Raw genomic sequence first — 12,964 nt, forward strand, 5'->3', positions numbered from 1 at the left:
TTGCAATCTAAAAAAGCATCTCGTACCATCTCCCACCTTCATTCTAAACAAGGTCACTCACTTGCCACCTCCACAGATATTGCAAGAAAGAAAGAGAAAGAAAGAAACAGGAGACAGAGAGAGAGAGAAGGAGGGAGAGAAGACACAAGGCTGGCGGGGAGTGTGGGCGGGGCAGACACAGGAGGAAAGGAAAAGAGGAGGAGGGGCAGCTTTCTCTCTCCTCTCCAGTTTGTATAGGGGGGGACTATGAGCACTGGGTATGGACTATGCTGACAAACCCCCTGAAGCACTGGAGGAGATGAGAGAGGGAAGGGTGGCCACTGGAGGAGATGAGGGAGGGAAGGGGAGGCGCTGGAAGAGATGAGGGAGGGGGGCTACGGAGGGAGCATACAGGAGCCAACTGCATGCAGGGGATGGATAGGAGAGGCGGCTGGGTGGCACATAGAGGAACCAAGAAATGCACGGTCCTCTATGTGCTGCCCAGTTGCCTCTCCTATCCAGGTGGCACCGGCCCACTGGGCAAATGCCCAGTGTGCCCTATGGCCAGTCCCCGCCTGTCTGCTATAAAAATTTGAACGTCTGGCATCTTCCGCAGGGAAACATCCCCCTAGCTCTAGGGTATTCAGAGAGTCAATAACTAACCAGTGTTTTACCAAATTCACAGTGGATCAAAATATCTCCGAGGTTCTGTGCCCTTCTGGCTACCATCTGGGGAAAATCTCCTACTATGTTGCTCAGTCTTGGGCTATTAGTAAGGATACCCCAATGTTTATGGAGTACCCCTCTTACCTTGTTCCATTGTGAGCCAAAGGAGGTAATTAACCTTACTGAGTTAGGAGGTTTTCCCTTTCCTTTGGGAATCTGTTTAATCAGGAGACTACTCCTGTCATAACTAGCAACCCTCTTTTTGGCCTTATATAACTGTCTATGAGAATACCCACGCTCTTGAATACGAACATATAGGTCTCTTGCTTCTTTCTGGTAGTCATTGGCTTTTGTACAATTTTGTTTGATGTGAAGAAACTGGCCCACTGGTATCCCCTTTTTAAGCCATGTTGGATGATGGCTGTATGCTTGTAGGAGAGTATTGGCCGCTGTTTCTTCACTAAGGACCCCTCTTCTATTGAGATCAACGAATCAAGAAACAAGATTTGTCTTTTATCAAATGAGTAGTTTATATGGATATTTTCTCATTCCAATTCAGATGATCCATATATTGATGAAAAATCTCAATTTCCCCTTGCCATAAGTTAAAAACATTGTCGATATGCCTCAGCCATGTATAGACATAGTGCTGGTATATCAACGAGGTATAGATGTCCTGTTCCTCCCACATACCCAAATGGAGGTATGCGTAGGCTGGAGCCCATGGTGCACCCATAGAGGTGCCCCATACCTGTTGATAGTAACCACCAGAGAACTGAAAAAAGTTATTGCTCAATGCAAATTCCAGGAGCTCTAAAATAAACTTATTTTAATGTCCCATTTCAGAAAAAAAGTAATTCAGGAAAAATTTTACGGTTTACAATCCACAATGATGTGGAATAGACGAATAAAGTGATTCAACATCTATTCCTATTGTCCAAAAATCCTCCTCCAATTTTAATTCAACAATTTTGGCAATCTTGTGTATCTTGAAGAATTATCTTACTTGACAGACGATGTCTTTTAGGAGAAGGTCAAGATATTTCCCAACTCTCTCCATTATATTTCCCAACTCTCTTCATTGGTCCCCTTACAGCCGAGACTATTGGTCTCCTTGGTGGATTCATTAAGTTTTTATGTACCTTGGGGATTATGTAAAAGGTAGGTACTATATTTTTGTACCTTCAGTTAATTCAATTCACGGTTGGATAACAGGCCAACCTCCTTGGCCATTTCTAATTTATCATTAAGTGTATTCGCCAAAGTAGGAAAAGGATTGATATCCAACTGCCTATATGTTGTGCGGTCATCCAGCTGCTGTCTCACTTCTTTTACATACATATGTCTCATCTAAGAGGACAATGGTCCCCCCTTTTCACCCCTTTTTATTATCAGATGTTTCATTTCCCTTAACTCTAACAGGGCACCTTCACTGTTGACTTGCAATTAGGACGGACACACTGAGCCTTGTCCACATCCACCTGTCCAGCATTTTCCACTAACTTTCTCAGTAGCAGAACAGGCCCCGCCATGCATTTTGTGTGCACTCTATAAATACACTAGACTTAACTCTTGCGCTTCCATCCCACCTGTAACAGGTACATGCTAACGACAGGCTGCTTAACTGACTGTTGGCTTAATGGACACTTGACTGACTTCACACCAGGATGACTCTTAGTTCTGTCTCTTCATACCCCAATGTGCCTAGTTATCCACAACTGTAAACCAAGTGTAAGATGTGCCGGTTACTTGCATTGCACTCCTTCAGACCAGGCAGAAGACAAAGTTTCAATGCTTTACATGAAGTGCAAAACATGACAAAGTCCAAATGCACAAAAACAGTTCCACCCTAAATCCCTATACCCTAACTCCGGCATGAGTGCTACCCTGACATTTCTGCAAGGGTAAAGTCCATCAATGATAGATTCCATAGTTATCAGCAGCGTCCAGTAGCAGGTGTCTTTGGGGTGAACCCCAGGTTTCTAAATAACGGAAGCAAGCTGCAATGCTGATACCTTTTCCATCAAGGATTAATGGCAAAAAGGTAAGATCAAGACTCTCCTGGCTCCGGACCACTGTCCCTTTGATATGTCCAGAATCAGTGGGTCAGAATCAAAAAGCCTGCCAAAAGGAAAACCTGTGAACTAAGGTTAACCGTAACCCTCAAGTTACGTACCTCATGAAGCCTGACTGAATTCTAGGATGTTGCTATAAGAGGTCTAGCTGTTACTGCTCACTTTCACTATCACATGAGCAAGCGCTAAAACACTGAGCTCAGAGCTATTGCATCAGGGGGAAGGGAAAAACAAGTGAGGGAGTTTGAATCAGAGAAAAAGTTCACTCACAAGTTCAGACAGCGGTGAGTTTGAAAAACACCCTGGCTCATCTCATGTTGCTGTCATTTCTTTTCTGGAGAAAAAAATAGTAAGCCCTGTGAAACAAAAAAGGAATTAATATCCATGCAAGTCTTGCCACCGTTTGACTACATTAGAAGAATTCTATTCCACCCAAGGGGCATTACCCCACACACTCTTGAAGATGTACGCTTTGCTGGTTTCTCTGCCAGATGATCACCATCTGCCTTTTTATGGAAAGAGGTTAGGAGGCTTACCCAAAAATTTACTGACCAAGCAGTACTGGATGACCAGGCTTTCTTCCTCCTTCATGCCTCCAATATACCTACTAAAATTTATAGAACATCTATACTATGCTACCTCCTTAATGCCACCAAATCATGTATTCCTCTGACCTGGTAAAATACACAGTCACCGTTCATTTAATTTGGCGTCCAGATGGTCAAGTAGATGGATCTAATGGAAGATCTTGTGCTCTCTTCACAACATAAACGAGAAGTGTATTCAAAAACTTTTACTTTGCAAAATATGTCTGAGGAAGGTAAAGCCCTCTTTGATATGAGTTCAGCTGGATGAGGAGGTATCTAGTGCCTCCCCTTGGGTCTTGTCAACAATGTTTTTTTCTCCTCCTCTCTTTTCTCTATATATAAAATTCTGGTGGCTCTCCTACCTACTATTAGACTACACCGTACCTGATTTTATTGTGACAATTTCAGTCTTGGGCTTGTAGCATAAAGTCCTCTACAGTTATTGAGGCTCTCTTTTACATTTTTTTTTAAATTCATTTGGTTTATTCATTGTTCTCCTACTACCGCCAAACGGATTTCTGTCAGTTTTAAGAGTCACCTCGTTTGCTTTACAGTCCAACTGTACTCTCTACTGTACGCCACCAATAAGTACTACTGTTATGACTGCTTAAAGTTTGTATTTGTCTTCTGCACCCATGGATGCATACTCTCCTGTATTGTGTCTTTGCTTACTCTGGACACTGCCATTCTTACTAAATAAGAAATTTGGAAAAAAAAGAATTAAAATAGAACTAAATGCAAAAGTTTTTTTTAAATTTTGGATGAGGTCCTGTCCATACCAGGATGCAGTACAGGAAGCTAATGTTCAATGCATGTTTCCTGCTCCTCATTCAAAACACACTACGGTGGTGACCTGCAGCTGGTATCAAAGTTAAGTTAACTACACCCCAAATGCATTGCTTTTCTATGCACCAGATTTCATGGTACTTCCAAAAGTAGTGCATGCACTACTCTAGGTGGGATGCAGTGCAGTGTGAGTCCATTCAAAATCAATGGGCTCAAATTGCACTGTACTGAATTACACAAGTGTGTGCAGTTTCTTCCCATGTTTCCTAGTGTGCCCTTAGCTTCCTGTCCCATAGACAAAACAGAGTGTGGGAGAAAATTCCAACAAAGTGAAGGAATCTTGGGGTGTCACTAGAATTAGTGTCCCCATTGGAAGATTTCCCCTTTATCACTGTTCTAGTGTCAACCCAAAATTTGGGATTTTCTTATTTTCCATGTCTGGTAAAAGCCTAAACAGGACAAAAGTAGAAGGTGAATCCCTCCCAATGGGGGGCACAGACAGCAATAAGACAATTAAAACTGATGTGTTCTAATCCTTCTCCGCTCTATCCAAAAATTAAATGAAGAAATACCTTTAGTTATACTTTAACCACTTCCCGTCCATCCCATGTACATAAACGGCCAGACGGGAGCAGTGCAGGAGCAGGTGGCCATTTATAAACGTCCTCCCGCATCCATTTCCTGTGCGTGCTCCCTGGGAGTGTGCAGCAGCGTGATCCGATGCCCGCTGTGTCCGAAGAACACCGATCGCTGTATGGGACCTTTGTGTGAGGTCCCGATCATGTGTTCACTGATTGGCCAATCAGTGATCACATGAATAGTAGTAAGCAAGATGTCACTTCTGACATCATTGCTTACTACATGGGAAATCTGTGAATGATCACAGAGGTCACATGGTACAAGGCTATTCACAACAGCCGTGTACCATGTGATAAGCTGTGACCAATCACAGCTCACACAGTATTTCTCAAAGGCTGCATGAATGCAGCCAGAGAGAAGGAGAAATTTTTGCTTTTACAGCCTTTATGGGTGTAAAAGCAATCAGTGTGAAAAAACAAAAGAAAAATCTTCATCACCCCCCACAAGTAGTACAGTACTGCTAGGGTGACAGTATGTTAGAAAAAAAAATAAAAAACATAAATAATAATATAAAAAAGTAAAAAAATGTTTTGAAAAATTATAATTTTTGGTTATAAACTAATTTGGGTTATTATTTTTTTACTAAGAAGATAACTGAATACATTTTGGCCAAGATTTATGAAGTAAGATTATTTATTTGCAACATTTTATAAGAAAAACACTTTTTTTTTTTAAATGTTTGGACTTTTTAATTTATATAGCAAAAAAATAAAAATCCCAGTGGTGAATAAATACCACCAAACTAAAGTTTTATGTCTCAAAAAAATGCTAAAAAATTCATATGGGTACAGTGTTGCATGACCGCGCAATTGTCATTCAAAGTATGAGAGCGCTGAAAGCTGACAATTGGCCTGGACAGGAAGGGGGTGAAAGTGTCCGGACTTGAAGTGGTTAATATACATAATACTTTACCAGTTGCCAACCTTAGGCTGTCATATGGTATCCTTGGTTGGCCCATCCTGCCGACGCCTCTTCCGTCCAATTGCGGAGCCCGGGAGAGCTCCGACCAGCAGCGACAGCTGCATAGAACAGAGAAAGAGAACCCGTAGTTTGGTGCTATTCCACGGGCATACGCAATTTTGAAGCGAGACATGTTTGGTATCTATGTACTTGGTGTAACATCATCTTTTACAGTTTAAAACAAAAATAAATTGATATTTTATTGTGTTTGTGTGCAATAAAATTCTAAAATTCATTAAAATGTATATTTTCCCCCTAAAAATGCATCTGAAAAACCTCTGCGTAAATACCACGTGACATAAAACAATTGCAAAACCCAGATATATAATGTATGGTGATTCTAAGTACTTTTCCAGCAAATAAATGCCTTTTTGTACATGTAGGGAGAAGTGTCAGAAGTCGCCCGGTTGACAAGTGGTTAATAGAATACAATACTAAACAACAGGCTCAGGTATCCCCCTCGCCCTAGTAACTGCAGCGTCTCAGTTCCCTCGGTGACTACTGACGTAGCCGCCCACGTCTCTCTCCCATTGGCTAAAGCCGAGGAGTCCTCGAGAAAAGTCCAGAACGCGGAAGCGGAAGCGGCACGTGTAGCCGGCTAGTGCTGAGACTCTGCAGCTTCTGGAATCTTCTTCCACAGCAGCTATATGAAGCGGAGCCGCCTCCTCCTCCCCCCACCACACTGACTCAGACGGCGCTGCAGTGAGATCCCGGCTACCGGTGGACTCCCGCTCGCCTAGTGTCCTCGCCTCACCATGTCTGTGGTCGGCTTCGACCTGGGTTTTCAGAACTGTCATGTCGCTATCGCCAGGGCTGGCGGGATCGAGACGGTGGCCAATGAGTTCAGCGACAGATGTACCCCGTGAGTAGGGCAGGGAGAGGGATGGACAGCAGGCTGTGGTGGAATCCTGATGTCCTGGTTTGCCAGGCTCCCTCATGGACCTTTCTGGGGCTCAGTCTCCATCATCCTGAGGCCCCAACTCCCTGCTTCTCACCCATCACTGGACCACGTGATTCCTCCCCTCACCCCTCAGATTTGGGGTTCATAGAACTGTGGGCGCCTATTTACAGGCCTAATGTGATGAGACGTGTTAATGGCGTGCTGTTTATATGTTTTGGGTGCCTTTGCGTCACGTTGACAGATGTCATCTCTGTTGCTTTATGATCATATGGATTTTTGTATTCTCATCTCAGCAGGTAACGCTTTGTAAACGCATCTCAAGCACGATGTAAACGCCATAGGGGCACGCTTGCAACGCGTTTACATTGACATTAATGGTAGTGGTAAATCTTGGCAAACAAAACATGTCAGGTCAATTTGGAGGCAGCGTGACACAGCAACGACCCAACCACATGCACTGCGCGGGACGATGCGGTGCACGCTGTTCTGACAGGCATTTGTGGAGCTGCAAATATGCTCATAAAGCACCTGGTTTTGAAGCTAGGATGAACTTAGCCCAACTGTCTGTAATAATGGGTATGGCTAGGACTATGGTCTCTATTATTCTCCTAGGAACCTCTTTTATTGCATCTAAGAGGGGGTGTATTACTGGAAAAGTCCCCAGATTAGGGACTGAACAATCATGTCTGTATAATACAAGGGTCCCCGGAATGGGGACTGAACGCCCATGTCTGTATAATACAAGGGTCCCCGGAATTGGGACTGAACGCCCATGTCTGTATAATACAAGGGTCCCCGGAATGGGGACTGAACGCCCTTGTCTGTATAATACAAGGGTCCCCGGAATGGGGACGGAACGCCCTTGTCTGTATAATACAAGGGTCCCCGGAATGGGGACGGAACGCCCTTGTCTGTATAATACAAGGGTCCCCGGAATGGGGACGGAACGCCCTTGTCTGTATAATACAAGGGTCCCCGGAATGGGGACGGAACGCCCTTGTCTGTATAATACAAGGGTCCCCGGAATGGGGACGGAACGCCCTTGTCTGTATAATACAAGGGTCCCCGGAATGGGGACGGAACGCCCTTGTCTGTATAATACAAGGGTCCCCGGAATGGGGACGGAACGCCCTTGTCTGTATAATACAAGGGTCCCCGGAATGGGGACGGAACGCCCTTGTCTGTATAATACAAGGGTCCCCGGAATGGGGACGGAACGCCCTTGTCTGTATAATACAAGGGTCCCCGGAATGGGGACGGAACGCCCTTGTCTGTATAATACAAGGGTCCCCGGAATGGGGACGGAACGCCCTTGTCTGTATAATACAAGGGTCCCCGGAATGGGGACGGAACGCCCTTGTCTGTATAATACAAGGGTCCCCGGAATGGGGACGGAACGCCCTTGTCTGTATAATACAAGGGTCCCCGGAATGGGGACGGAACGCCCTTGTCTGTATAATACAAGGGTCCCCGGAATGGGGACGGAACGCCCTTGTCTGTATAATACAAGGGTCCCCGGAATGGGGACGGAACGCCCTTGTCTGTATAATACAAGGGTCCCCGGAATGGGGACGGAACGCCCTTGTCTGTATAATACAAGGGTCCCCGGAATGGGGACGGAACGCCCTTGTCTGTATAATACAAGGGTCCCCGGAATGGGGACGGAACGCCCTTGTCTGTATAATACAAGGGTCCCCGGAATGGGGACGGAACGCCCTTGTCTGTATAATACAAGGGTCCCCGGAATGGGGACGGAACGCCCTTGTCTGTATAATACAAGGGTCCCCGGAATGGGGACGGAACGCCCTTGTCTGTATAATACAAGGGTCCCCGGAATGGGGACGGAACGCCCTTGTCTGTATAATACAAGGGTCCCCGGAATGGGGACGGAACGCCCTTGTCTGTATAATACAAGGGTCCCCGGAATGGGGACGGAACGCCCTTGTCTGTATAATACAAGGGTCCCCGGAATGGGGACGGAACGCCCTTGTCTGTATAATACAAGGGTCCCCGGAATGGGGACGGAACGCCCTTGTCTGTATAATACAAGGGTCCCCGGAATGGGGACGGAACGCCCTTGTCTGTATAATACAAGGGTCCCCGGAATGGGGACGGAACGCCCTTGTCTGTATAATACAAGGGTCCCCGGAATGGGGACGGAACGCCCTTGTCTGTATAATACAAGGGTCCCCGGAATGGGGACGGAACGCCCTTGTCTGTATAATACAAGGGTCCCCGGAATGGGGACGGAACGCCCTTGTCTGTATAATACAAGGGTCCCCGGAATGGGGACGGAACGCCCTTGTCTGTATAATACAAGGGTCCCCGGAATGGGGACGGAACGCCCTTGTCTGTATAGCGCAGGGGTCCCCGGAATAAGGACTGGTTACCGTATAATACAAGAGTCCCCAGAATAGGGACGGAACGCCCATGTCTGTATAATGCAGGGATCCCCAGAATGGGGACGGAACGCCCATGGCTGTTTAGCGCAGGGGTCCCCAGAATGGGGCGGAACGCCCATGGCTGTGTATAGCGCAGGGGTCCCCAGAATGGGGACGGAACGCCCATGGCTGTTTAATAGAAAGGTCCCCAGAAAGCTCTGGAAAGCGTCCAGCAATCGCAGGTATTTGGTAATCTCTGGAGTCCCGTAGGTCATTTTGTTATTAATGCTGAAACCCAGGTATGGATATCTTTACATAGTTATACAGGACCAGCTTGGACCAATCTATGTATTTGCCATACCTGTGGGGTCTCTGTAGAAGCTGCAGTAGTCGCTGCTACTCCAATGATCTCTACTGGTTTCCATGTCCAGTGCCGAGCGAGTGACCTTCTGTGTTCACAATGCAGCAGAGCAGCGGCATGGAACCTGGAAGCTAGTGGAGATCACTGGAGTAGTGGTGCTTACTACACTGATTTTCAGCCTCCAGGGGGATCCCACAGGTATGGCACATACATGCTTACATTGAACTAAGCTGGTCCTACCATACCTGAAATTCAGCTTTAAAAAAAATTACACTTTTTTTTTTTTTTTTTGTCAGAAGTATAGTGTGCACTGGTGTGCTTTATTTTTCTCAGTTTAGGCAGAAGAGAACAATGGGGTACTGTCTGGAAAGTTCTGATCTCAGCTGGCAGTGTGAATTCCCCTAGAACATCTATTGCAGTTTTAGCTCCAGTCTGTATTCCGAGGTGCTGCTGTGACAAGGCTCTTCTGGATGCTTGGGGGGGGGAGGTTTATGTAATGTTTTTCCCTTGGCGGCTGGCTTTGCTGCATCTCCCTGGCTGTATTCCCTCCCTGTGAGCAGAGCTTCTGCGACTTGTTCCCATTCAGTGATATCATTTAGCCTGTCTGTGTAATGGCAGATTTATTGTACCCCGGCTTATAAATCGATGTCTGGTGCAAAAGTGTACAGACCTGGTGTCAGACCTTGGGGGGCAATGGGAAGGAAGTGTCTGGAATGTTCCAGAATTTCATCCTCTACCTCTGCACACAGCAGTGAATCCATTAGACAGATATAGATTGTTTTAAGTTCTCAGCTGTACGGCTTACATTTAAGGTCCCTTGCACACAGGGCTGTCCAGCTGCAGTGTGTTCCTCCTGGTGGTTTATTGCACCCAAGGGGGACAGGTCCAGAGTCCAGCCCCGCTGCCGGCAGCCTGTCAGTCTATGGTATGCTGGGGCTCTGTACATTCACGGATGAAGGTCTGGAACGCAGGGCTTTTTGTTAGCTTGGTCATTGCTCATGTATAGTATCTCCCAGAAGTGAGTACACCCCTCACATTTCTGTAAATATTTTATTATCTATCTTTTCATGTGACAACACTGAAGAAATGACACTTTGCTACAATGTAAAGTAGTGAGTGTACAGCTTGTATAACAGTGTAAATTTGCTGTCCCCTCAAAATAACTCAACACACAGCCATTTATGTCTAAACCGCTGGCAGGAAAAGTGAGTACATCCGTAAGTGAAAATGTCCAAATTGGGCCCAAAGTGTCAATATTTTGTGTGGCCACCATTATTTTCCAGCACTGCCTTAACCGTCTTGGGGATGGAGTTCACCGGAGCTTCACAGATTGCCACTGGAGTCTTCTTCCACTCCTCCATGACGATATCACGGAGCTGGTGAATGTTAGAGACCTTGCGCTCCTCCACCTTCCATTTGAGGATGCCCCACAGATGCTCAGTAGGGTTTAGGTCTGGAGACATGCTTGGCCAGTCCATCACCTTTACCCTCCACTTCTTTAGCAAGGCATTTGCCGTCTTGGAGGTGTGTTTGGGGTCGTTATCATTTTGGAATACTGCCCTGCACCCAGTCTCCGAAGGGAGGATATCATGCTCTGCTTCAGTATGTCACAGTACATGTTTGCATTCATGGTTCCCTCAATGAACTGTAGCTCCCCAGAGCCGGCAGCACTCATGCAGCCCCAGACCATGACACTCCCACCACCATGCTTGACTGTAGGCAAGACACACTTGTCTTTGTACTCCTCACCTGGTTGCCACCACACACGCTTGACACCATCTGAACCAAATCAGTTTATCTTGGTCTCATAGTGGTTCCAGTAATCCATATCCTTAATCTGCTTGTCTTCAGCAAACTGCGTTCTTTTTTGTGCATCATTTTTTGAAGAGGCTTCCTTCTAGGATGACAGCCATGCAGACCATTTGATGCAGTGTGTGGCATATGGTGTGAGCACTGACAGGCTGACCCCACCACCCCTTTAGCCTCTGCAGCAATGCTGGCAGCACTCATACGTCTATTTCCCAAAGAGAACCTCTGGATATGATGCTGAGCATGTGCACTCAACTTCTTTGGTCGACCATGGCGAGGCCTGTTCTGAGTGGAACCTGTCCTGTTAAAGCGCTGTATGGTCTCGGCCACCGTGCTGCAATCTTCTGATAGCCTAGGCCAGTGATGGCGAACCCGTGGCACGCGTGCCACAGCCGGCACGCCGAGCCTTATCTGTGGGCACGCCAGGAGAATCCAGCGGCGCGCTGTCTTCCCGGCTGTAGTGTGCGTGACAGCCGGGTCCCAAGTGCGCATGCACAAGAAGCACTGCTCTTTGTGACTGGTAAGGCGGTACCTGGGACACATGACAGATCCCAGAAGCCGCCGGACCAATCACAAAGCGCAGCGCTTCTCGCGCATGCGCACTGGGCATCCGGCTGTCCGCCCACACTACAGAAGCCGGGAAGACAACGCGCGGCTGGATAAAGGAACAGGTAAGATAAAAAAAAAAACTCTGCGGAAGTAAGAGCGGGTACCTGTCAAATTCAGGTACCCGCTCCCCCTCCCTCCCCAAAGGTCAGCAGTCATCCCTGTGCTGTCCGCAGTCTCTGGTCATCCCTGTGCTGTCCGCAGTCTCTGGTCATCCCTGTGCTGTCCGCAGTCTCTGGTCATCCCTGTGCTGTCCGCAGTCTCTGGTCATCCCTGTGCTGTCCGCAGTCTCTGGTCATCCCTGTGCTGTCCGCAGTCTCTGGTCATCCCTGTGCTGTCCGCAGTCTCTGGTCATCCCTGTGCTGTCCGCAGTCTCTGGTCATCCCTGTGCTGTCCGCAGTCTCTGGTCATCCCTGTGCTGTGTCCGCAGTCTCTGGTCATCCCTGTGCTGTGTCCGCAGTCTCTGGTCATCCCTGTGCTGTGTCCGCAGTCTCTGGTCATCCCTGTGCTGTGTCCGCAGTCTCTGGTCATCCCTGTGCTGTGTCCGCAGTCTCTGGTCATCCCTGTGCTGTGTCCGCAGTCTCTGGTCATCCCTGTGCTGTGTCCGCAGTCTCTGGTCATCCCTGTGCTGTGTCCGCAGTCTCTGGTCATCCCTGTGCTGTGTCCGCAGTCTCTGGTCATCCCTGTGCTGTGTCCGCAGTCTCTGGTCATCCCTGTGCTGTGTCCGCAGTCTCTGGTCATCCCTGTGCTGTGTCCGCAGTCTCTGGTCATCCCTGTGCTGTGTCCGCAGTCTCTGGTCATCCCTGTGCTGTGTCCGCAGTCTCTGGTCATCCCTGTGCTGTGTCCGCAGTCTCTGGTCATCCCTGTGCTGTGTCCGCAGTCTCTGGTCATCCCTGTGCTGTGTCCGCAGTCTCTGGTCATCCCTGTGCTGTGTCCGCAGTCTCTGGTCATCCCTGTGCTGTGTCCGCAGTCTCTGGTCATCCCTGTGCTGTGTCCGCAGTCTCTGGTCATCCCTGTGCTGTGTCCGCAGTCTCTGGTCATCCCTGTGCTGTGTCCGCAGTCTCTGGTCATCCCTGTGCTGTGTCCGCAGTCTCTGGTCATCCCTGTACTGTTAATTAGTTTGCACTACTGTACGAGTTGTTTTTTCTAAACCAAAAGCTCGATATTCAGGTTTCATTGCAGTGTTGGCACTTTGAAAGAAATAAGTTGGTTTT

General features: G+C 47.5%; 1 protein-coding gene across 3 annotated transcripts in view; it reads left to right on the forward strand.

The window, feature by feature from the left end:
* The first annotated feature begins 6,267 nt into the window (after positions 1 to 6,267).
* Positions 6,268 to 12,964, forward strand: part of HSPH1 (heat shock protein family H (Hsp110) member 1) — a 55,566-nt gene continuing 48,869 nt past the window's right edge. For 2 of the 3 annotated variants that reach the window (XM_089690892.1, XM_089690893.1), the window contains exon 1: positions 6,268 to 6,554. In XM_089690892.1, the coding sequence (XP_089547018.1) occupies positions 6,448 to 6,554 (107 nt within the window). In that variant the 5' untranslated portion in view covers positions 6,268 to 6,447. The remainder of the gene's footprint in view (positions 6,555 to 12,964) is intronic. The other variant, XM_089690891.1, reaches the window with a different exon arrangement.

The sequence above is a fragment of the Staurois parvus genome, unplaced genomic scaffold, assembly GCF_062004578.1.
Source record: "Staurois parvus isolate SC_StPar_1 unplaced genomic scaffold, SC_StPar_1.0 ptg000544l, whole genome shotgun sequence".
In the NCBI taxonomy this organism is placed as follows: Eukaryota; Metazoa; Chordata; class Amphibia; order Anura; family Ranidae; genus Staurois; species Staurois parvus.